This window comes from Aspergillus aculeatinus (genome assembly GCF_003184765.1).
Source record: "Aspergillus aculeatinus CBS 121060 unplaced genomic scaffold BO66scaffold_16, whole genome shotgun sequence".
NCBI lineage: Eukaryota > Fungi > Ascomycota > Eurotiomycetes > Eurotiales > Aspergillaceae > Aspergillus > Aspergillus aculeatinus.
This window is the reverse complement of record NW_020291485.1, coordinates 81,831-104,839: the sequence shown is the minus strand read 5'-3', so window position 1 is coordinate 104,839 and position 23,009 is coordinate 81,831. Positions and strand designations below refer to the sequence as shown.

At 51.3% G+C, this 23,009-nt stretch overlaps 6 protein-coding genes across 6 annotated transcripts; 4 read left to right on the top strand and 2 right to left on the bottom strand.

Annotated features, from left to right (window-relative positions):
• Positions 1 to 233: 233 nt before the first annotated feature.
• Positions 234 to 703, top strand: BO66DRAFT_50791 (uncharacterized protein). The gene has a single exon (XM_025653353.1). The coding sequence runs from the start codon at positions 315 to 317 to the stop codon at positions 615 to 617; it is 303 nt and encodes a 100-aa protein (XP_025505318.1). The 5' UTR covers positions 234 to 314; the 3' UTR covers positions 618 to 703.
• Positions 704 to 6,827: 6,124 nt separating this feature from the next.
• BO66DRAFT_50751 (uncharacterized protein) lies at positions 6,828 to 7,686 on the bottom strand. Its single transcript, XM_025653352.1, has one exon. The coding sequence runs from the start codon at positions 7,455 to 7,457 to the stop codon at positions 6,942 to 6,944; it is 516 nt and encodes a 171-aa protein (XP_025505317.1). The 5' UTR covers positions 7,458 to 7,686; the 3' UTR covers positions 6,828 to 6,941.
• Positions 7,687 to 8,769: 1,083 nt separating this feature from the next.
• BO66DRAFT_390719 (uncharacterized protein) lies at positions 8,770 to 9,576 on the top strand. Its single transcript, XM_025647088.1, has one exon. It carries the CDS (start codon positions 9,017 to 9,019, stop codon positions 9,266 to 9,268), a length of 252 nt encoding a protein of 83 aa, XP_025505316.1. The 5' UTR covers positions 8,770 to 9,016; the 3' UTR covers positions 9,269 to 9,576.
• Positions 9,577 to 10,723: 1,147 nt separating this feature from the next.
• BO66DRAFT_410303 (putative C2H2 finger domain protein) lies at positions 10,724 to 11,834 on the top strand (the record flags this gene model as incomplete). Its single annotated transcript, XM_025649232.1, has 4 exons — positions 10,724 to 10,777; positions 10,868 to 11,059; positions 11,113 to 11,192; positions 11,243 to 11,834. 4 exons carry the CDS (start codon positions 10,724 to 10,726, stop codon positions 11,832 to 11,834), a joined length of 918 nt encoding a protein of 305 aa, XP_025505315.1.
• Positions 11,835 to 17,877: 6,043 nt separating this feature from the next.
• Positions 17,878 to 18,880, top strand: BO66DRAFT_50675 (uncharacterized protein). Its single transcript, XM_025653351.1, has 2 exons — positions 17,878 to 18,318; positions 18,443 to 18,880. The coding sequence occupies exons 1-2, from the start codon at positions 18,140 to 18,142 to the stop codon at positions 18,750 to 18,752; spliced, it is 489 nt and encodes a 162-aa protein (XP_025505314.1). The 5' UTR covers positions 17,878 to 18,139; the 3' UTR covers positions 18,753 to 18,880.
• Positions 18,881 to 19,694: 814 nt separating this feature from the next.
• Positions 19,695 to 22,641, bottom strand: BO66DRAFT_427779 (alkaline phosphatase-like protein; the record flags this gene model as incomplete). The annotated part of the gene is made up of 2 exons (XM_025650368.1): positions 19,695 to 22,485; positions 22,583 to 22,641. 2 exons carry the CDS (start codon positions 22,639 to 22,641, stop codon positions 19,710 to 19,712), a joined length of 2,835 nt encoding a protein of 944 aa, XP_025505313.1. The 3' UTR covers positions 19,695 to 19,709.
• Between the last annotated feature and the right edge of the window lie 368 nt (positions 22,642 to 23,009).

The following is a 23,009-nucleotide window of genomic DNA, read 5'->3' as shown; positions in this document are numbered from 1 at the left end:
AAAAAAAAAAAAAAAAAGAGGAAAAGAGAAAAAGAAAAAAGATCCTCCTATCCTTCTGTCGCTTTCTTGCCCCCTCCCTCCCCACGCCTTATCCGGGGTCTGCTAAGAGTCGCCAACGCCGAACGGGAGCGGTCTTTGAGGAGGCACAGATGAGATTTGAATATCGCAGACAATTCCTACCGAGCGGAAACGGCTCCGTGTGATTGACGGAGACTCACCGACACTTCAGATTGATTCCCGATCACGACCAGCATGATGAGACCCCCCCCCCCCCCAAAGTTCCACGACGATGCTAGATCACCGGTGAACCTCCTATGCCCCTTAGTCCCTTGGTGATTCGCCGTGGCGCTGGTGGTGGGAACCGCCTAAAGAGAACCAAAAAAAAAGGTTCTGGATGGTCCATCAGAGGCCAATCACATCTCCAAAACGCGCTCTTGGCCGCCATAAGGCTAGCTAGCCAGCTACTCCTAGGCATTTGCCAATTATCCCATGTTTTATGCATTGGTAGATTAATCGAGATCACAGTTGTTTCTCATTCGCTCGATTGCGGTCGCCATTCGAGATCGCAAATACCGTGGACGTTCCAGTTTGCTCTTCTAATTTCCCTTCTTCCCTGAGCCAGCCGGGCCGAGAGAAGCCGTTTGGTCCAAGATTGAAGCACAACGGTGCGTGGCCACACCGGCACAGTGTACTGTACTCGAGTAGCTCGCATCGACAGGGCGTTTCATCCAACATGCAAATCGGAAATTTATTTCCTGGGTACTAGCCATTAGGGGCCATCACTCGTCCGATGCGCGCCACACACATGTACTGCATGTCTAGCATCATCCGGAAGGCGACCGCGGCTGCTCAGTCTAACGCGGCTTCGGATCCTATGCAAGTTGACACCAAATGCGAATCAATAGTCTTGAGTCCTAAGGTCTTGAGGTCTTGCAGTCTTGTCTCTCGGGTCAGTAAGCCACCGATGGATGGGGACGAAAGCGGAGATAACTCATGCATCTTTCTTCCACTACATAGGTGGTTACTCGTACATGCATACATGCCTCCATTCGAGGGCAGGAGACCCAGATCTGTCTTGGGAGCTGCATTAGTATCCGACGATTAAGGCATCGATATTCGACCCGAGGCAGGCGAGCGAGATAACCACGCTATACTATGGGCTGGAATTTGGTTCCGAGGAGCGGCCAGAACCACCTTTGCTGGAGACTGCTGCGAGTCATACGCACATGTCCAATAAACAATAAATGACATGTATAGAATAGCTACTATTCAGGCAGTAGGTAGAAAGTATGCGTAGTGGGGACACCATGATGGGTGGAGTTTGTATGGCTAGTCTCTCTCTGGGAAAAGAGTAGACTATGCGGTAGATACGGATACTGTAGCCTGGAATCCAGAGAGCTAACAACATCATGAGACGCATACCATTTCGACGCCTTGGCTTGAATTGGGGCTGATGGGCAGCAATGCAAAGCAGAGAAACCGGTCAGCATCTTTTCGCCTAGCCTCAGGCCAGAAGCCACTCTCCTCAGCTTTCTCCCAAATCGATTGCACCTTCGCTGTTTTCATCCACGACTGGCCACCCATCTCCTCATCTCCCCGTTTTACTTTTCTTGTCACATGGGTGGTGGTTTTTCTCGCTATTTTTTCCTTCTCCAACAGCAATAGTCTCAATTGTCTTTCGCCCATCGCGCACCAGAGTAAAAAAAAAAAAAAAGGAAGCCTTCCGGGAAATGCGGGGTATTGATTGACCCGTCACGCATTGAAAGCCCATCTAACCAATGAATACTAGGTAACTACTGGCATGTGCTGATGACAATTAAGGAAGTTTCAAGGCAGACTCGCATTTGATCTGGAGAGAGCATGAAAAAAAAGGTATCTCAGCCAGTCAGTCTACGAAGCTTAGGTAGACCGATTCTCAAATAGTATGTGCATAGTACTATATAGCTAGGAACCTCAGTATCAGTTATCATCAGTTATCCATGGTTGAGGTAATACCAGTGAAGTTGTGCATAAATCCACCTACACCCCTCTCTGTCAATCTGAACCCCGGCTGAAGAGCCAGCCAATAAGCGATGCTGTTTGAGGTTGAGGCCCTGGTAAGCAAATAAGTTATCTCCGGAGACGAGGGGGGGGGGATGCAGTGGGATGGATGTCCCCTGGCCAGTCTAACCAGTAACCACTAGTCGCTAGTTAGTCTATTTTTGTAATCCAATTTTCCTCTCAGTCACGGTCTCACCCGCTTCCAATAACTTCTCGGCCATACGACGACGAGGCTGGGATCCAGGATCATATCTCAGCAACAACTCGCCTGTACTAAATAGTCCGAACTAGTTTGCACAACCATGAAAATTACTGGAGTGGGGTTAGTGTCATTTACCCGCTCTCCCGCCCACCGCCGTTATTCGGTCCTGCATCGCAACCCTCTCTTCATTTTGAACCTCCCAATTCCCTGATCGGGACTAGTAACAATCACGAATCTTACTGGGCAATTCGACACCAACTCACTCCTCCTTCTCCCCCCCCCCCCCCCCCCTTCCTTCTCTCCATGTTGACTTCGGCTAACTCATGCATCTGGAGGGGCGGCAGGGATGGGAAGGTAACAGTACCTTACCTATCTTCGCCTCGCGGGATTAACCTGCAATTTCCGAAGGGGACGGACAGCTTCCGAAAGAGACAAGAGGGCGGTAACTTAGCAGCACGCAGATGGTTAGTGGTAGGTAAGAAAACACACACACGCACACACCTGCACACACACACATGATGACTCTCGCCTGCGACGGGTAAAGAGCACAACACAGGGTAGACTGGGAACCAGCGACCTGGTACCTGGGTTTTGGTGCCGGAAGCGCTTACGACCTGCTAGCAGTGACTAGGCTACTAGGTTAACCACTAATTGATAAGTGACTAACTTACCTAGTTCACTGCTTAGTATACCTTACCTTAAGCTGTCAGCTGAACGACGTCATTGTTTCCTTCCCCCCTTGGACATAACACGTCAGGAGTTTTGTGTACCCAGTAGCTATTGACTGGTGAGTCTGTCCGGAGTAGCTGTAGTCAAAACCTACGCCCCTGTTGTCGACAATCCGTCTCTTTCTCGCCCATCGACCGAACCATGCTACAACTGTTCTGCAATCCCTGCCGTCCAGATAGACAGTAGCCAGCTACGCTACGCCTTCCCCCTCCCTCTTTGTCGTGCCATCCGGGTGAGATGCGTATGAAACCGCCGCCCTTTCTGACAGACGACAGGAATAAGGCGCGCGCGACCAAGCAGAATTCGATCCATCAACCTGTCATATCCCAAAGGGGAGGGAAACTTCTCTTCCCTTCCCAGAACTATCTACTCGTATTTTTAATTCTGCTTGCTTCCCGTACCGCTCTTGTGTCATTCGAAGCTCACCTCGTCTACCTAGTCTGATTGATACTGACTGCTTTGCACCATTGCAGAGCATAGAATCACCATGTTTGTTCCACTGCTATCGTTGCTCCCCTCCTTATCTCGGGAAAGATGGATATAAGTGAAATAAGGTTAGGCGAAAGAAAAAAAAAAGAAAAGAAAAATAGAAAATCGCCAAGAATGGTGTCTCCTACCTACTGCCCCCACCCCCCACCCTCTTTCCCTAACCATCTGGTAGGAATAATATCCCAGCAAACCAAACAACTTAAAACAGAGGTAGTCAGCCTCACCAAGTTACCTAGCTTCGAACGGTCTATCTGCTGCAGCTATTAGTAAAACGTACCGGGTAACTAACTAATGTTTGAGACAATTTTTACGTTCGTCCCGTGTGAGCTTTAGAAGATCGGCAGACCCGGCGTCACCGTGGCCTGCAGCGGGCGTGTATGAAGTTCCGCGCTTCTTATTGACGGACACTCTCAGCAAGGTTTGGCGGAGAGAGAGGAGAGGAGAGGAGGGGAGAGACAGAGCTGCCACACTGCATGCATTGTAACTGTGGCACTCGGGACTGGATAACCCTATGTCAGGAAGGAGATGGGCGGTGGGTGGGGGGGGGGGGGGGGGGACGGGGAAGAAGAGGCGGAGTCGTTCTTGAGTACTCGTTACTCGTATCTCTTGTTCTTCTGTACGGAGTATATGGGCTTGCGATATGCGGATCACTTTTTTTTTTACGGAGAGTAGTAGTACTGTTACCGCGGCACATCGTTCGAACTTAGAAAGCTAAGCTGACATTGAGGTTAGGGTAGAGGCTAAAATGTATCCTATCCATTTTGTACCCGCTACGTAACTACTGGACACAGTTACTTGTAGATCTCGCTGTCCAGAGAAAAGTTGCTATGTACTCCATCCTGTACCTCTGGATAAATTTCAACTGCGTCTACCGAGTGTAGTACCAGATGAGGACACCAGCTGCGTCGGCTAAGGCCCTCTTGATTATGTATTTCTTTTCTTAGGAGGAAAGTCACGGAGGTTTTGGTCTTAGTTCACTTGTGTTAAGCTCACGCCCACTCTCACTTCTCACTACCAAGTCTCGCGTAGATTGTCTGATATACCTCCTACCCCCCCCAGCCAAGAACGATGAAAGTGATTATAAATCCAAGTCCCGGAGTTTACTCAAGTTCAGAGGGAAAATCCGGGGCCATGACACATGGAACTATAGCTGTAAGGGTGATAGTTGTGGGCGATATAACTAGGGTACTACTAGGTAAGCCAGCCTTCTGAGGTCTCGTTCGTGGCGCGTCAATTGGTCCAATGGATGGACGACAGACGAAGCCAAGCTCTGGCGTGACTCGACTAGTATCCTCTCCCGTCAGAGCCGATGACATTGAAGGCGCCACCACAAGTAGAGTGCCAACTTACCTTGACAGTAACTAGTGATGACTCGACGCCGCTCGCGAAGGATGGGATGGGATGTCTTACTCCTGGAGCCCGTCCATGTCCTCCGCCGGAGTTACGCGCTAGCCACCTTGGGGATGGTAGGTAGACACAACCAACCCTTCACGGATGATCTCGCTTGCTGGTTTCCTCGTTTCCATGTCAAAGTGAGGTTAATGGGCCCTTATAGGACTTGGTGATATGGGTTATCATCTAACTAGGTAGTAACCTAGCGAGGTCGGGAGCTCATTTCGTTCGATGGTATCCAACCGAATACCTCATGCCATGCCCGCCGGGGATGAATACGAGGGATACTTAATCTATTCCCGCTCACGATCGCAAGTTTGCCCGTTGAGTCAGTCACCACTCCGTTGTTTAGTCGGCATCCTAGCTTTGCTCTGTGATCTTATTATTAGTAACCCCAGGGATGTCGAAGTATGTGTACCTGTAAGTTACTACGGAGTGGGAGCTATGTTGGCAAAAACCAGCATACCTTTCTAAACCCGCTGTCGAATGTAGAACCCAGAAACCCCTTGCAATTGGATAGTCGATATATACTTCAACACAGCCGACAATCACCTACTAGTAGCACTAGTGGACCAGGGGGGGCGGGAAGACAAGAACAAAACTCTCCGTCGGCGACATTTGACAGTTTGTCCGATCATGCAACCCTCTCCCCGTGAGAGAAGAGATAGCACTAGTACGACGATTTACCAGTCGGCACGCAGTAGGCCGAATCAATAAAAGGGATGGGATGTTGACGACTGCAGGCAGTTATTTGCTAAACCCAACGAAGTAGATGGAAAAACTTTATCTATCCAGCGGATGACGATCGGGTTCAGTGCGTTGCAGATTTGAATCTGTGATTGTGATTGTGGATGTAGTGCGGTGGATTCTGTGAATACTGACAGAACTGACCCATCCTCGGCTCAGGGAGTAATCTGGATTGTCGAAGTGGATTCCTTTATCAGTTTAGGTTGGCTGTACATGCATACCAGCTCTCGAGGTGACCAGATAGGTTTCGATAGAGAGGGGATTTTCCCCTTGGCTCCATCTTCTCTCTTTCCCCCTCCCCCCCCCGGGGCCCCCACACCCATGAATGGCCAAACCTTAAGTCAGCGAGGGAAAGTGGGCGGTTCGCTACTAGACTCCTACTTCAGGAATACATAGCAAGGCGCGCGGCGGTGATGGTCGGTCTTTGTTTCATCGTCGGCCCATCATCCCTTGATATAACCCGCTGTCATTATTGGGGTGAGGGCTGGACGGGGGGAAGAGGCGTGGAGGAGGATGAACGAAGGATCCACTAACTTAGAGTGTCGGAGCTGAACTATCTTACCTAGAAACCAATCTCCAATTTCCCCCCCCCCCCCCCCCTACTCGCCCAAAAAGCCTCACAAGTCATAACTCATTACACTGGTCAATTCGTTCATTCAATCGTGGATGTGGATAAAACGTCAGATCTGTCTGGACCATGTGGATTTCGTCCACGCTCATCGAAAAAGGTTTGCTTGATCATGACGAGATAAAATTAGAGGATGTGTGTGCGAGAGAAAGAGGGAACACGCAAGCTCCACAAACAGAGAGCTACGCGCCTGCAAGCCACATGTTACGCCTCGTTGCTGGTCACTCTGCTGCAAATGGCAATATCGTCAACAGACGACGACGCATAGCTATTGAATCGCCTCGGGTGTAAGTATAGCTTATTTCCGCTTATCAGACCGAGATGAATAGCCACGGTGGAACGGGCGGAAGGAAGGGGGACGGGGGGACGGGGGGAAGGGGGTGGTCGACTAGGGCATGGAGAGAGCATGAGAGCTTGTACCAACCCGCTGCTAGGTGGTCCTTGCTCCCTTGTTTTGGGAGGGGTGGGGGAGGGTCAACTCAGGCTGTCAGCTTGTCAGTCGAGCTATTCTATTGACTGACTCATAGAGCAATCAGAAAGCTCCAGTATCCCGTAACTACAAGGTCCTCACAGGAGCTCGCGTCGCGGGGAGGGGGGGCAGATGGTTTTGGAAGCCCGCCACGTGGGGAAATGGCACCTCCGGAATCTCCCTCGACCGACGATAAGTCCTCCCCTATGATGTGATGCGATGCGATGCGATGATACTGATCGGAGTTAGAGGATCATTGGCGTTTCACCTGGACGGCCTCGAATTAGCACATCATTAGAGCCGCGGTGGTAAGCCGTGGCGTTCTCGTTTGCGATTGTCCCCCCTATCCCAAGATTTACGACAGAGCCAATAGTCATCGCCAAAGATATCATCTGTTCATTCTTGGTGGACGGTGAATCATCCCAGTACCGATGACAACTACTGCCTATTCGGGCCAAGTAGCAGTTATTGGGGATACTAGTAATCCGGACCGAGGAACCAGGGCGGCATCGTAGGAAGAACCGTGGCCCACCTCCCGGTTCTCTCATCCGATGAAATCGATGGATGGATGGATGGATGGATGATTGATTGATTGATACCTTACCAATCCCTCGAGGGAGAGGGCTGCTCTGGACTAGCTTCAAATGTTCCCCATACTTGGCCAGAGGCAGGGAGGGGGAAAGAGGATTGTTGCATCGCCTGCTAACATTTAACTTATCCCTTGCTGATAATTTCCCGGCTGGTGTTGCCTGGTCTGTCATTAAGTCTTACTATGGCAGCCGTTTCCCTCTTTCGGCTGTTCCCCGTGTCGCTTCCTGTTCGGTACGCGCTGCTGGCGGTCAGTTCCGCTCGAGAACCAGACAGGTAGGCTGCCGAAAGTGCCATTCATGGAATTTAACTCCAGCTCGATCGCGGGGACAGAGATTAGCAGTCGATGGACCTTGGTTTGGGTGTGGATGGTCTGGCACCAGTTTAGATGAATTAACTTACATACTTGGTAACTTACTATGTACGGAGTGCGTAGTATCATTATTAAGTTACCGCCAGGATTGAACGAGGACCAGAGGAGTACGGGTTATTTGATGTCAGCGAGTGGAAAGTAACGTGGTGTGTCTAAGTTGGTACAGTACACAGGTTCCAGAGCCACCTTGGCCTAGCTTGTTGTTGGTCCACCACCCCCTAAGCATACCAATGTAATGTGGTACGGGGCGGTCTGTACCCCGACTTACTGCTGGCTGTATTGGAGTGAGTAGGTATGCTGTGATACTTCTCCAGCTCCCATTTATTGTCTGCAGTTATACGATGAACCCCTCAGTCCTATTGAAAATGGATGCCATTGTTTTTCACATCTGCCATTGATCTGTGCAGGGATCTACCGAGACTGCCAGAGCACGTTTGTCTGGGTTGTTGGAAGTCTGCGATCTGGAGATTATTCATATCCAGCAAATGTCAACTACAGAGCGAAGCAAGTATGTACGTACTCCGTAAGTAAGTAAAGTATGGAAAGCATTACATATCGATAAGTAATGTTACGTAGTTACTAGACGCGGTCGACGACTCCAATTACTAGTGTCGGGATACAGTATCTGATACTAGTGCTGAAGTCCAGATTGCATCTTCGAATGCAGGCTGCTAAACCATCTGCAGACTAGTGGGTTTGTTCCAAGGCCAGCCTGCGGTCTTAGGCGTGTTTATTGGTCGAGTCTATATACTAGCCTCTCAGCATTCTAAGGCACAGGCGGATCCGGTGGGGATTTTGGTGTTCCCCTCTCTCTCTCACTCACGCGGTCTCTCCTTGAGTCCCTCCCTGAGTCCTGGTCTTCTCTTTCCACCCAATTCCCAAAATCAACCTAGTCCTGGTTGGAGAAAGACCGTTCTGTAGGTTGAGGGTGCAGAAAGAAAGAAAGCAACTACGTAGGCACTCTGTCAATTCTTACGTGGTCTTGGTCGCTATCCCACAAATGATCTAGGACATGTGTTCGTTCCTGCTGCACTCGTCGCAAAACCGCTCTTGTAAGTGATAATAATAATATTAATCTACGGCAGATACAGACCTCACCCACATACTCACTCAGCCTGCCTTTGCCCCTAGTCTCAAAGGTTGGGTCTCCCAGCGACCTCAGCTTAGGCAAGTGATTTACCCCAGGCATCGCGACAGCGGGCCCCAGTGGACGCCTCCTCGGCCTGTCATTTTAGGGGGATTTCCTAAATTAAAGTGCCCACTGCTTGGTGGGCATAAGAAGACAGCCCACCCCACGGCTTACCTGCGTTGTTCGGTGTGTATAGGTGTGGGAATGTACTCCGTGGGTACAGTATCTGCATGTCTGTACGAAGTACTCTGTACTTCGATCATAAGGTATGGGCTTTTCAGACTAATCAGGTCGTCGTTGCCTTGCTAGTTGGGAGCACTTATTGGGTTGATGTTTTCAAGTTGTTTTATTATTATTATTCTCTGACTGGCGCTCTTCTGCAGAATCCCTCTACCTCCCCCGAAGCTATCTCTCGATCTTCTTCATTGGAGTCTTGGGTCGGGTGGAAGTATGAGAGACAGTCGATCCAACGGAGCTACTAGCTATTCTAAGTTACTTTCATTGGGGTTCTTATTGGGGGTTCCCTGGTGGGAACCGATGGATATGTAATCAACAAGCCTAGTGACTAGGTACCTCCCAGGTACCGTGAGTGAGGTATGCGGCGTTAAAATACGCGGCGAGAATCGAAGAGATGGGGAGGCGAAACATGAGCATTCGCGAGAGTTTTTTTCTTTTTTTCCTCTTTTTTCTTTCCCCAAGAAAAAAATAATAATAATAATTCTGAGCTAAATTAAATGCAGAAGGGGAGGGGGTGGGAGAGAGAGAGAGAGAGACAGATGAAAAATAAAATCGACTGAGATGAAATAATAATAAGACTAAATAAATTAGATGGAGAAAAATAAAATATTAAACAGACTACTAAGTTACTCTCACTAACTAAATCAACTAAACTAACTAAATGCTAACTTACTACTTTACTACTAAGCCAAGCTCTCTCTAATGTTGTTGTTCTGCTTGTACTTGTAGGGAACTGACAGACTGTCAGCTCCTTTCCTTTCCTTTCCTTCGTGCAGCTGCTCCTTTCTACGTAGAGTATTTCTTGCTCTTGACTCCCAACCTCAGATCTCTCTTTTACTTTTTTATCATCTGGCTTTGCCTCTCTCCAGTCAACCAGGGCTCCTCTTTCAAATTATCCCCACTCCACTCCCTCCTCCACCCTGGGCCGGTCCGCTTGTACCTGGCGAGAACAGAATTCAAGAATTGCAGCAGCTGCCCTTGTACCACCATCGCGTTGCAACATCGTCCAAATCCAAGAGCCTTTTTGGAAGGGCTCTGTCAAGGAGATCGCTTCTGTGGTTGCTGTTGTCATCGATAATAATTATCATTAGATCCGTTGTTTCTAATACGAAAGGGACACGGCTCGTACTATTATTATTGTTATTATTATCGGCTACTCTGGACTCGGCCACCATCACCACCACCACCACCCCTACTACAACTGAGACTATTACTTTACCTCCTCTTCCTCTTCCTCTTCCTTCAGCTTATTATAGTCCAGCCTCAAAGGTTGCTGGCCTGGACTGCTCGCTGCGCTTACCCATTTGATTCATCATTCAGTCTGCGACTTGGCTGTCAAATGACTGGTTTGCCTTTCGCCGCCCATGATTGTTAGCGGCGCTGCAGACTTTCATACTTAATTCGCTGCGACATTCCTGCTATATTCGCCTCCTCAACCTCCTTCCTCGCTTTTCTTCTCTCACTTCCTTTATCTTCAACTTTACCCTCCAAGCTCTCCAACTCTCTAACCCACAAAGTCTCCAACGCCATCCTGTGTCTTCCTGTATACGTTTAGCCATACCCTGCTTTGACCACCAATCTACCTCCTTCTCACTTCTACCTATCACCCCGTCGATCCCTCGCCGCGGTCACATACCTTATCGCGGCCCACATCTCCCGTGACACTTCACGCCGCGGCAAACATTCGTCCTGCAGCGACCATGGCACCCGGCAGTGGACGCGACTTTAATTGCACTTGGCCACGCTGCAATAAGGTATCTATTTGGTTCTGCCTGTGGCTCGTGCACATTCAAACATGACCTGAGCCAACCGGATGTACGAAATATACTGACGATCATGCCTAGTCCTTCAACCGCAAATCCGATCTTTGCAGGCACTACCGCATCCACACCAACGAGCGGCCTTACCACTGCAATCATGAAGACTGCAAGAAGAGTTTTATCCAGCGAAGTGCCCTGACAGTACATGAGCGGACGCATACTGGCGAAAAGCCCCATACGTGCGACTATGAAGGATGCGACAAAGCTTTCTCGGATGTGCGTGGTGCTGATCATTCCCTCTTGCCGGGCATCAAAGCTGACCATTCTAGTCATCGAGTCTGGCCCGTCATCGAAGGATCCACACCGGGAAGCGTCCCTATATCTGCCAAGAGCCTACCTGTGAAAGGAGGTACGTACAAATCATGAATGCCGTGAAAGCTAGCCTCTGACCTTCGACAGCTTCTGCCGCAAGACTACATTGACTAAACACCATGAGAAAACACATGGTGCGGCCGCGAGCAGCCGCACGTCATCTGAGGACTCTGCTTCTGACCAGGAGTATCATCCGCCGGTCGCCGTCTCTGCGCCACATGAGCAGCCGCACATTCTTCCACAGGCGCACTTCGCCTTCACGACCACGCTGCCGCCGCATCACAACTACTACCCGCAGCAGAATGTACAGATCACGTCCGTGCCCATCCATGAGCAGTCCCCGGTGGTTGCCACCAGCGTGCCGGTCACGTTGTCGGCTGACATTCCTCATGTACAGCAGCTATACATGCACTACGTCCCGCAGCACCCGCACCCGCAACAGCAGCATCAGCAGCATCAGCAGCATCAGCAGCACCAGCAGCACCAGCAGCACCAGCAGCAGCGTTACGATTACCAACGACATGGATACATCCAACCAGAGTACCAGCAGCCCTACAGTCAGGCCCCGGTCGTTGAGTCTACCCCTGTGCCGGCAACTTCAGACCATGATGAATACAAGTACACTCGGTTTCTGAGCCAGCCTGAAGGAACTGACTGGGGGTTCCTCGGTGTTGGCTGAGAGGATGTGGCTCAAATAAAACTAGCCGCTCATTAGATGATGTGAAGGCTCGTTTCTTGGGTTGGCCCGGTGCATCACTTTGCATTCGGCAAAATCCATAGTGTTGAGGACCGCCTGCCGAGCTTTTCGAGATATCAGGCTCCACTCCACCCTTCATACAAAGACATCCACGACTGTTGTCACGAGTTCCTATTTTTGGTCTCTTTCTCTGGTCCCGTATCTTAGCATTTTACAGTTAAGCCTATCGTTGCAAATCAAGTTTGATCCTAATGGGAGGGAGTTTGTCGTCAGACGGGCTTTGAGGAGGCCTTCTGTCGTACTTTTGTTCTTATCTTGATACCTTGTTGCGAACTCTGAGAGTGTTGTCATTTGATTTCCGGCATGGCCTGGTTTCTGCCCTGATGCCCGATGGCGAGCAGTTGCCGCCGAAAGAGGAGTGGTGGTGGTGGTGGTGGTGGAGGAGGAGGAGGAGGATTGCCACCGATTTGGAAATGTGGCTGCATGTACTTATTTTGGAAGAATTGCTTAACTCCCCACATGGCCTGTCCCTTGAAGCTAGAGTGTGGTGACGAGGCGGCGCGCGACGGTCGCCCAGTGGTAAGGTAGGTCTTTCGCACGATCGGTCGATGCCGGTAGCTTGATTTGGTAGGGGTAATATGAGTCCTCCACAGTATGAATCGCCGTGTAGCGCCGAGAAGGCAACAAAGGCTGCACGATGTGGTGATACCCCTGGTTGAGTGGTCACAGCTTTTTTTTTTATTTTTGACGGCGGTGCTGTTAGTCTGTAGCTGTCTGCAGCTGTACTGGCACTACTGTGCAGCCCACGTCAGCCAAGGATCGACGGGATGCTGAAACGGCTGGCGGGCTTCGGGGCTCCACCAGATGGCGTCCGGAGGGCCTCCGTAGTACTGAGTAGTAGCGAGAAAGATAGGCGGGAATTCGGGAGAGAGAGAGAGTGCAGCCTGCCCAGTTTTTTTTTTTTTTTTTTTTTTTTTTCCTTTTTTTTTTTATTTGGTAGTCGCATATACCCCAACAGCCGCGACAGACTCAGTTGGTTAGTTAATTAGGAATTGACCACACCACACCGCACCACATCACTTACTGTTCCACTTCCCACGATGTATAGAAGCCCAGCACTAAGCCCGGGGTCCCGTCCCGTCAGTTGTCAGTTGTCAGTTGTCAGTTGTCGGCTGTCAGATGTCCACCCTCCCTCCTTCCCACCCCCTCGGGGAATTCTGGTAGAGATGTCATGTTTCAATAACCGAAGGACAATAACTAATGCCAGCCAGCGCCACAAGCCCATCGTGGGAACACACCCACCCGTGGCGAGCGCCTCTCCCGATCGAACCTTATACCGAGATACTATGCGATATGCTCTCGCCCATTCCCCATTCCCCGTCCCGGCATGACATCTCACCCCCGCCTCCGATTTGTCTAATGTTCTATTGTTTATGTATCTCGCTCACGATCTACACATATCTACCACCTATCCACTAATCCAACCTATTGATCAACCTATTGATCACCCCCCCAATCGACATCAAACAACGTTCCAGACCCTCACTAGGCGGCAAAGCCCCAAGAAAATCGCATGTGAAAGACAAAATGGGATATCCAAGATTGATCATAAAACAAGGTGGTGGTGGTGCTGTACCGTAGTGACGGGGGATATTCTTGATTCGGGGAAGCTAACTTAGCTTACTACCTACCGTAGTGTAGACTACTAACTGTATCAACAACCTGGCTACATCTACCCCTATCTATCCATCTTGCCTTTCCGCGGCGCCTCTATCGATCTATCTGCCAGGTAGAGGTAAGGTAGGGGGTGCGGATCCAACGAGCCTATCAGAACAGTCATGGGAAATAACTCCGAAGGATAGATCATAGGCCCGGTTCTTCAGGACTAGTGGGGATGTGTCGACCGTCGAAGCTGAGACTAAACCCTAGGACGGTCTAATGTTCACGCAAGTGGCCCCCCCGGGAATCCTGATTTCATTTCAGGGAAGAATGCTTCTGAACCAGTGGGATGTAGTTTCCGCGTGGTTTAGTTGACGCACCAGAAAACAGGATTCGATTTGAGGCCCGGAGGGGGTGGTGATCTTTACCCCTTTCTTATGAGTTGGTTTTGGGGCCGGGAAGGGGAGGGGAGAGGGTGGTGGGTTTGGTTTGGTTTGGTTTGGTTTCTGGGAGAGCAGAGGGCCGGTCCGAGACTAACGGGAGGGAGTCACTTCACTTCACTTCACTTCATTCGTGGGTCTTGATTGAATGGGCCGAAGAATGAAGATCAGAGATCATACGTAGGTTAAAAAATGGGTTTATGGGTAAGGTAGAGAGAGGGATTGTCGCAGTGTATAGACTAGGGTAATTACAGTAAGTAGTTACATTGTTTTCCAGAGTTTACGGATGAAGTGGATGATGACGACTACCTAGTAGTTAGTATGCTTATGGCAGGGAGTATTCTTAGTCGCTGGACTATACGGATGGATACTCCAGCTAGTTGACCAGAGGATGCAAGTTACCTAGTAGATAGTTAATTAAACCAATCCCACCATGTTTACTGGCTAGCTTCGTCTCTCCGATGTTCAAACGGAATTACTAGGTAACCTCCTCCTCCTCTTTCCGTCACTGTTGGTGCTGCTATCTAGGCATGCGATCAGTGAATTAGTCGCAGGCTTGCAGCACCTCTTGTATCCCGGGGCAGCCGCCGCCGCCACAACAACTCAACCGTAGCACCTCACCTCACCTCACCTCACCACAAATTGAACCGTTGCCAATTCCAACATCCATTAGCGTGATGCGGTGTGCCCTATTGCACTGCACTGCACTGCACTCTTGATTTATTGCGGGATAAGTAACGTAACTTGAGCTACAGCAGCTGTACTGCACTAGTCACCCTCTCTCCTCCCTCCCCCTTCTGGGTCTACGAGCTGGGAACTGCAACCCTGTATCAACAACACAAAAGTGACAGATAGACCCAAGTCAACCCCATTGCACAGAGGTAGGTTCTAGGCCTACCTACCTACCCTCTTTAGTTTCTGGGGTCTTCTACGGTTCGTATTTCTTTTTTCCTGGGGCAGTGGCCATACTTGGATTGTGTCGGGACGCATCTAGACTCCGGAATCGTGTTGATGGAAATCGATAGAGCGCGAGAAAGAGGGGAGGGAGGAAGTTAGTCTGGGTGACTGGGCCGAGAAGGTTAGCTTAACTTCCAAGTTGGTTGTAAGTTAAATCAAATGGGTAGGTAAACTTGACCAATACCTCGGGGAGTTTCTGGGAAAGTTCTGGGTATTTTGCATCCTACTGCCACTCGTGTTCTAACCTGTTGTTACGAATTGGTCTGGGAATTTTGGTTGCGTCTGTGGAGGGGGGGGGGACGGATGCGGGGAAATTGAAACAGTGGACGGATGGGACAGCCGATGGGCATCGCATCGGGCGATGAGCGATGGCGATGCGGCGCAGATGCGATGATGGTGGTGATAGTGGTGGTGGTGGTGGTGGTTTTTTTCCTCCTTCTCCACTTCGTGAGACAGCTAATCTCTTCGTCATGGTTGGGAATTGGGAGGTGGAGGTGTTTGAACTAGCTCACTCTGTAGGTGAAGCTGTTGATGCCTTATGCCCTGTTCTGAGGCCTAAGGATTCCACTAAACTCTTGGGGGTGTTGGCAGTTTGTCAGTCGGTCGGTCGGTGTCGCCATGTGATCCCGAAGAACATGACGCAGATGTCAGTCGAAAAGTGCCAACCAAGCTAGCCGTTTTGGACTTCTCGTCTCGCCAATCTCCCTCCAGTACTCCGTACTCCGTACTGATTTCAATTTCGAACTACAGGAGTTACGGACGGTCTTCCATATTCACAATGGAGTTTGTCGAGCAGACTGCTACGTACAAATAATACCTACCAATATCCGTACCACCTATTGATTGCGATCCCAGCCGGATCACTATCGCACCGGCGCAGACTTTCAAGTGTTGTTTGCCGCAGAGTGCTGTCAGTAGAAGGCGTTCCGTCGCTATCGATGACCATGGACCCTCGCCAATATCAAGCCTCAGCCTCCCTTCTCCTCAGTCTCACGTATCTATTTCATCCCGTGTTTGCTGTCCCATCACCCTTTTCTACCCTCCTGGTGTCCGTAAGCCGCCATGGAGTTGTGCTGTGATGAGAATCAGGCAACGAGAGTAGGAGCAGTGTAGCCTCGGCCCAAGCCTTCCCGATCGAGATATACGAGCCAAAGGTCATCAATCGCCCTAGTCCTCCATAGTCTTCCGCAGTCGTGTATTGCTCCGGCACGGCAGAGCTGTATTGTTGAGTTTGTCAGGGAGAAGGAGAAAGGCAAGGCAAAGGCAAAGGAGATGTGATGAAGTGATAAGAAGGGGGTCGCGTTGCAGATGTTTGTGGGTGGAAGGAGGTTGTTGACCCCGGTAGGGCCCGCCTGTTCTGACTTCGCGCCTCGCTTGGAAGCAATCGGGGCTGTGGACAGAGTACAGAGGGAAAGATGGGAATCAATCTACTGGGTGACTACTACCTACCAACTCTTCTGATAGTTCAAGTGCGGACTACCTCCGTCGTCTATCTGTACTGTACATGGGCGATGGAGACGGAGATGTTACATGTCGTATGTCAATGTCTCACTCATATCCGCCATCCTTGCACAGTGCGTGCGTGCATGCACTGTACTGTACCTAAGTATACTCTTCCTCCTCCCTTTTCCCCGCTCTCACCATCCAAGCCCCAAAATAAGCAAATTGGATTGGAGACCTCCGATCATACAGTATCCTCCTGTCGCAGTATGGTCATGATCCATGTTTGCCTAATCCCATCGAGGCGATCGGAGAAGATGCTGCTGCTGCTGCTGCTGCTAGCTGCCTGAAGACCTCCATGATGGGGAAATTGGGTTGAGGTGCTGATATGTACAGACTCCGTACAGGATGTAATAATGATCGATGCTATGGCGATGGGCGAGAAGAGAAAAGTACCATGCATCATACCATTCCCGTTGTTGCCTGCCCCCTTGTCTGTCGGCAGCAGCAGCAGCAGCAGCAGCAGCAGCACGACTGGGTGAATTGCTCTGCGAACAGCTGTTGTGTGACGCTTGAATCTGTCCGTCTCTGCCTCTTTCTTGTGCTCAGCATGTATCGAGTACCTCTAAAGCATCTCCCAATGTACCGTTTCCCCGCAACCCTGTCTGTTGCCAAGTACTCAGTAATCACAGCTGAGTGTAGAAACAGCACAGAGTGAACCAAAAGACAGGGAAAAGGGTTTCAGATCCTACTGCCAATCCAACACTCGAATATTTTGCCTCCTGTGCACCCCTAAACCGACCATCCCCCTCACCACCAACAAAACAGCCATCATCAACAATTCCAACAGCAACTGCCCTGGAATACAGTACTGTACATACTTCCTCCCCAAAAAGGCAAAAGGCCAAAAACCCCAAGTATGACGCCCACAGCGCCCACAACGCCCGCCCCCGCGCGCCTCATCTGATCCATCATTTCTGGCTCGATTTGAACTTGACACTTTTTGTGACCCCAGACCTGGAGTTTGGCGTTTGGGGTATTCTGACTTTCACGTCCCGCCACCGACTCGACTCTATTCCGCCGCCATCTCAACTCACAGTTCGTCTTTCTCCGCGGAGAACAAGGGCCACCATTTTCCCAATTGGAATGTCCCCAGGTACTGAGTTTACAGAGGATAGAGATGGCTTGCGGTGACATGCGCTACTTTCTCTGAAGTACAGTACGTTACTGAGTATACTATACCCCACGAGATCCGAAGTGCACGAAGAATCTCACCCAGCGAGGAGAAAACTCAATTCAAACCGAGTAGTAGGTAAGTGAACACTACCTACACTACACTCAAGAAGACCGACCCCTGACATCGACATTGACTTTGCGCGAAGGTTCAAGAACTACCTACGGTCTCCTGACTTCCTCACTAGAGGATGGTGACTCCCCTTCCGGCATCTCACTCCCGCTTACTGTTGCACAAAGAGGGGCGGGTTGATGATTCGGGGGTTACGCAGACCCTGGGGTAGAAGTTGTCGAATCACGCAGAAAAGAACCCCTGGGCCCTGGGCCCTGAGAGACGGTGGTGGTGGTAGTGAGGGGGGTTTTCTGCGGGATTGTTCCACGAGCCTCATGGTTTGGAAGTTTGAGGTTTGATCTCGAGATCAGTGATGGGATGGGAGGGATGGGGTGGATATCTTCCGAGACTTTGTAGTGGGTTGGTGGTGGTGGTTGTTGTTGTTGTCGCTGAACTGTAGGTGTGGACTCTTCCCATACCCACAATGAAGATGTTGATACCAGGAGATGAATGTGGATATAGATAGTATAGATACTGTGCCTTTCATCTCACTGGATTGCCCTGTCTCTGGACCGCGAGGTCTATCTCCTAGACCTTCCTCGGATCAATCATATCTATCATCAATATCAACAACAAGTCAACAGAACTACAGCCCCAAGCACCACACCACGCAAAGGCAAAGGAAGTAAGCTTACCCTTAACCCTCGTCCTCGTTCCCCTCACAAGCATCAATATCACCCACCCTTAACCCTAACAGCCCATCAACACATTGTCCCGTACCTATCCAGCTAATACCCACCGGAGCCCAGCCCATCTCCAAAGTTTCAAACCCCCATCACCATCGCACAAACCACAAAAAAGCCAAACGGCCCCCACAAAGTCAACGTTACCAACTCCACCAACCCCGACATAGGAACACCATGTCCACCCAGTACCCATGCCATTTTTCTCTCTCTCCCTCTCCCTCTCTCCGAAGACAGAGAAGACAACCCCAATGATGACCCTGAGAATTGTATCACCATCGGAACGTATCCCACTTCCATCAACATCAGCATCGCATCAGCACCGCATCGCACCGCATCCCCACCAAAGGTCAGGTCAGGTCAGGTCAGAAGATAGACACGCGCAACTCGGCGCAAAATGGACACCATCCACTCCACTCCCCATCCACAAACACCACCAAGCTCCAAGAGAGCGAAAGCGAAAGCGAAAGCGAAAAGCGAAAGCTACACAAAGCAACAACATAAATACCACCAGCATCACCACCACCTCATCACTCCCTCTCGCCCACAAACCAAACAACAACAACCAACACAAACCCCAAACCCCTTAGCTATATCTTTCCAAACCCTCACCCCCAAAAACACAAGGCAGAATGCGGTTCATCATCCCCCTCACCCTCCTGCTCACCTCGCTGGCGCTCGCGGCGCCGACCGCCGACGCCGACGCCGAAGCGGATACGGCTGATGCTGCTGCGGCGGTGGTGGTCGACGATGCGCCGGCCCCGGCACCCGCGGACGAGGCCAACACCCAGCGGTGTCGGCGCGGGTATGACCAGTGCATGAACAATTGTCATCGGAACCATGGGGGGCAGCGGTGTTATCATGTAGGTTTTTCGTTTTTCATCCGGGGTTGTTTGGGGGGTTGGGTTGGGGGGTGTGGGGGGTGTAGGGGGAGGAGGTGTTATGAAGGTGAAAGATATGCTGATGATTTCTCTCGCGAGTACCACCCCTTGTGGTGGTTGCGGGGGTTGACGACTAGGCTTGTTGGGTGCATTACTGCCAGTGATTGCATTGCGGTGCCGCTTGCTGGGAGGGAGGGAGAAGATTGGGGATTGGGTGAGAGGGTGGAGGTTGAGGTTGAGGTTCGGAGGAGAACGTCTCACTGGAACAACGCAGGGGAGGTTGTGGCCGGTGAAGGGCAGGGGGGACAGAGGGTCTATCATTGTTGACGTCAACTGAAGGATCATGGAATCTCCAACTACTGTCATTCATTATATATAGCCTAACCTACCAAGGAAGAAATTGCGCAATCACTTCTCGAGTTGAGCCCTTTCTTAGGCTGACTACTGGCTATCTACATTCTAAACGAGTTCACTAACCCAATCACATCCACAATCACCATCACCGTCCCCGCCAGTAGGAACCGCGGGCAAAAGATGGCGAACAACATCAGATGTCGTCGGAGAAGACACGCCCAGATGGCCGTGGCGGCGGCCCAGAGGGTGTAAGCGGTACCATGTGCGAGGATCATCTGGGCGCGGGCTGCCGTGCTCTCTCGCGAAGGAGACGCGCCAACCGGGGTGAAGAAGAAAGGAACAGCGCACGCAGCCAGAATCGGCCCCGCGAACGTGTTCACCCCGACCAGCAGCGGGGACCATGGATACACCACGTCCCGAAAGCCAGTGTACGCGGCTTTCCACTGGATGGAGGCAAAGGTGGCGTTGTGGCCGGTCGTGAAGAAGTAGAATGAGCCCAGGAGAGCGGCGATGGTGGGTCCGACTCGGTGGCTTGTAGTGCGTGGGAGCAGGAGGAGTTGGGAGTAGAGGCATGCAAGCAGAACACCGCTGGTGGGGGGACTCACCAGGATACATACTAGCAAGATGGCAGTGGTGAGAATGTGTGGTTTATCGTAGTGATGAGAGGACAGCAAGACGGATCCAAGGCCAAGTATACTGGCGAGCAGCACGATTCGAGCGATCACTATGCATATAGTCTTGGAGGTGTAGTCTGTGATGATGTTGGAGAGCCAGCCCTGCTCGCTGGCTGTCTGAAGTGTCCAGAACGGAATGTGGAGAAAGAGTGCAGCAATGTAAGGTGTGTTCCATGTGTGCTTGAATCTATCTCTCAAGTGTCTGTTTGCCGAAAGTATAACGAAGACAGTCAGAAATGGGGCGAGGATACGCCAGGGGACATAGTTCTCGAGTGGGTAGAAGGTGGTCCGGCACGAGGGCAGTTGTTCTTCTCGACACAGGCGGCTATAGGAGGCGAGGCGGGTTAGCAGCAGGAACACGACGGAAGAGGTTGGGTGGGTGGCAGAGGCCAATGTGCAGATCCCGAAGCTGGAGAGGAAGAACAGCAGGATCTCATCTTCCCAGATGGTGTACGAGTTTGATGCGAAGCCAGCCGCGAGAGCCAGCGGAAACAACATGGCCTGCAGCTTCCCAATGTTGAATTTGGGTTGCCAGCACCGGCGCACAGCATTGCAGTCAGCCCCGGCGATCAAACCGGTCAGACTGGCTATGGTAGCGCCTAAGATGAGACTCTCGACGACGTGATATGCAGGGTCTGCATAGACGAAGTGAGCCGCTGCAGCCAAAACACCCACCACGCTCCCAGCCATTGTCGCCTTCGACTTGATTCCCGGCCCACCGAAGCAAGACCCATCAACGAGAGCGCAGACCATTGCAACAACACACAGCAGCAGAATCACCATCCCCTCGACCATATTCAAGACGTTGAACTGCGCCCAAACCCGCCGGTATCCCCTCAACATCTCCGCCTGGTATTCCCTCAACCCCCGATAAGCCCGCTGCAACGAGCCCTCGTCCCCGAAATCTATATCACCCTGAACAAAACTTTCAATGCGGACCTCAACACCACCCCTATGACTCCCATAAAGCCTCGTGTACTCGGCGTGAAACCGCTCCATCTGTGCAGCAGCTAGCGCATTCGCTCTCACCAACCGTTCCCAATCTATCTTCTCTTCCTGTTTATCGCATCCTCCGGAGCCGAAAGCAAACACCTCTTCAATAGGCCTCCCAAGGTTATTGAACGGAATCGGCACCCCAAGCAGCAGCGCCAGCGTCGAAACGATATCCACCTGGGGCACCGCTGCTCCCTCCTCACCATTGTGATGATGGTGATCACCACCATCACTGACCCTTCTCCCCACAAACGTCCGAGGTGAATATAACCACACAGCAGCTAGAACCTCCTCCAGTGTCTCCCCGCCATGATTGCCATTCTCATCCATCCCATGGTCCCCCATGACGACCAAAAGGGTCTCCTCGTCAGCATCGTCTAGAGCCGTCACCACCTCGCGCACCACCGCATCCATCTGCTGGAGTTTATTCCGCATGAGCGGATGCGCGGCCCCGAACCGGTGGCCGACGTGGTCGACCCCCAGAAAGTGGCCGATGATCACGTCCCATTCGCAGCGGAGGGTGTCATTGCGCAGGAGGGGAAGCAGGTGGGTGGTGACGCCGGTGTCGACGGTGTGGAGGTCTTCGACGACGAAGGAGGGGAAGGGGTGGGAGAGGTGTGGGAGGAAATGGTCCGGGTAGAGTTTGAGCCAGGTGTCGTCGCCGAGGTGGACGAGACGCCGTTGCTTAGGATTGTGATCGGAGTGTGGATTGGTTCGCGGGGTACTGGATGAGGGAGAGGACGATGAGGGAACCGAGAGGAGCTGGTCGAGAAGGTTGTCTTCAGTGAGGGCAGAACCAGCGAAGTTGGAGCCGGCTTCGATGAAGGTCGGGAGAGTGCCTGTGGTCAGAGCTTTGAGGCGTTGGAGGGTGGTGGTCGGGGGGTCAGCGAGAAAGGGGAGGAGGAGGGCGTTGCGCGGTCTCTCGCTTGCGAGGGTGTGCAGGACGGTGAGGGCATGATGGTATGGCTTTTCTTCCGCTGCTTGGATGGAAGGAGAGTAGGGGATGGTGAAGTCGTAGCGCAGCGCGTCAATGATCAGAATGACAGCTTTCTTGAAGGTTGGCCGGAGCCAACAACCACCAACATCTCTGTGGGCGGGAGGCCAGAGAGCTCTCGGAGACTCATCGCAGGTGCTTTTGGCCTCCAGGATCTGGCGGGTCAGCAGAAAACCTTTGGTGAAAAAGTAGAGGCCTGCCAGATGCACCAAACTGGAAAAGTTTCAGCCACGACGGGGTTAGCAGCTTTTCAGCGTCGGAGATGAAGTTGGTCAGGGAGTCCGGTGCCCCTCCCAGAACTGAAACTTACCAGACCCAAAGGAAGAACAGCGAGAATTGTCTGCGGTGAAAGATGGTTGCTGTCGCCATCCTACATCAATGACGCTGTGACTGCATGGTATGGTGCAGGTGTTAGCATGTCCAGGAGAAGTCTGTATCAAGTCAGTCAGTCAGTCAGTCCATCAATCAATTACCGTCACACAAGGTTGAACCTTGTACGACATGCATGGTACTGGTAAGAGATCTGGTAAGAGACACCGGAAGTATATGACAGCCAAGTATCAGTGGACGTACCTGTCATGTACCAGTCTAGAATTCTAGATGGAGATGGATCCATCTCTAGCCTGCTGGCTCGCTAGAGTCGCTACCAAAATCACAGCTTCGTATCCTAAGTCGTCCTGGAAAATCTTAACCAATTGAGGTAACTTTTGACGAGAACTGTCTTATCGACTTGTTTT

What these genes read in the sequence shown, in the direction of transcription:
- BO66DRAFT_50791 (XM_025653353.1), top strand. Translation starts at nt 315, where the DNA reads ATGCCCCTTAGTCCCTTGGTGATTCGCCGTGGCGCTGGTGGTGGGAAC.
- BO66DRAFT_50751 (XM_025653352.1), bottom strand. Translation starts at nt 7,457, where the DNA reads ATGACAGACCAGGCAACACCAGCCGGGAAATTATCAGCAAGGGATAAG.
- BO66DRAFT_390719 (XM_025647088.1), top strand. Translation starts at nt 9,017, where the DNA reads ATGTCTGTACGAAGTACTCTGTACTTCGATCATAAGGTATGGGCTTTT.
- BO66DRAFT_50675 (XM_025653351.1), top strand. Translation starts at nt 18,140, where the DNA reads ATGAATGTGGATATAGATAGTATAGATACTGTGCCTTTCATCTCACTG. An exon ending in ACCACGCAAAGGCAAAGGAA is followed by an intron (nt 18,319 to 18,442) that starts GTAAGCTTACCC and finishes ACCGGAGCCCAG; the next exon opens with CCCATCTCCAAAGTTTCAAA.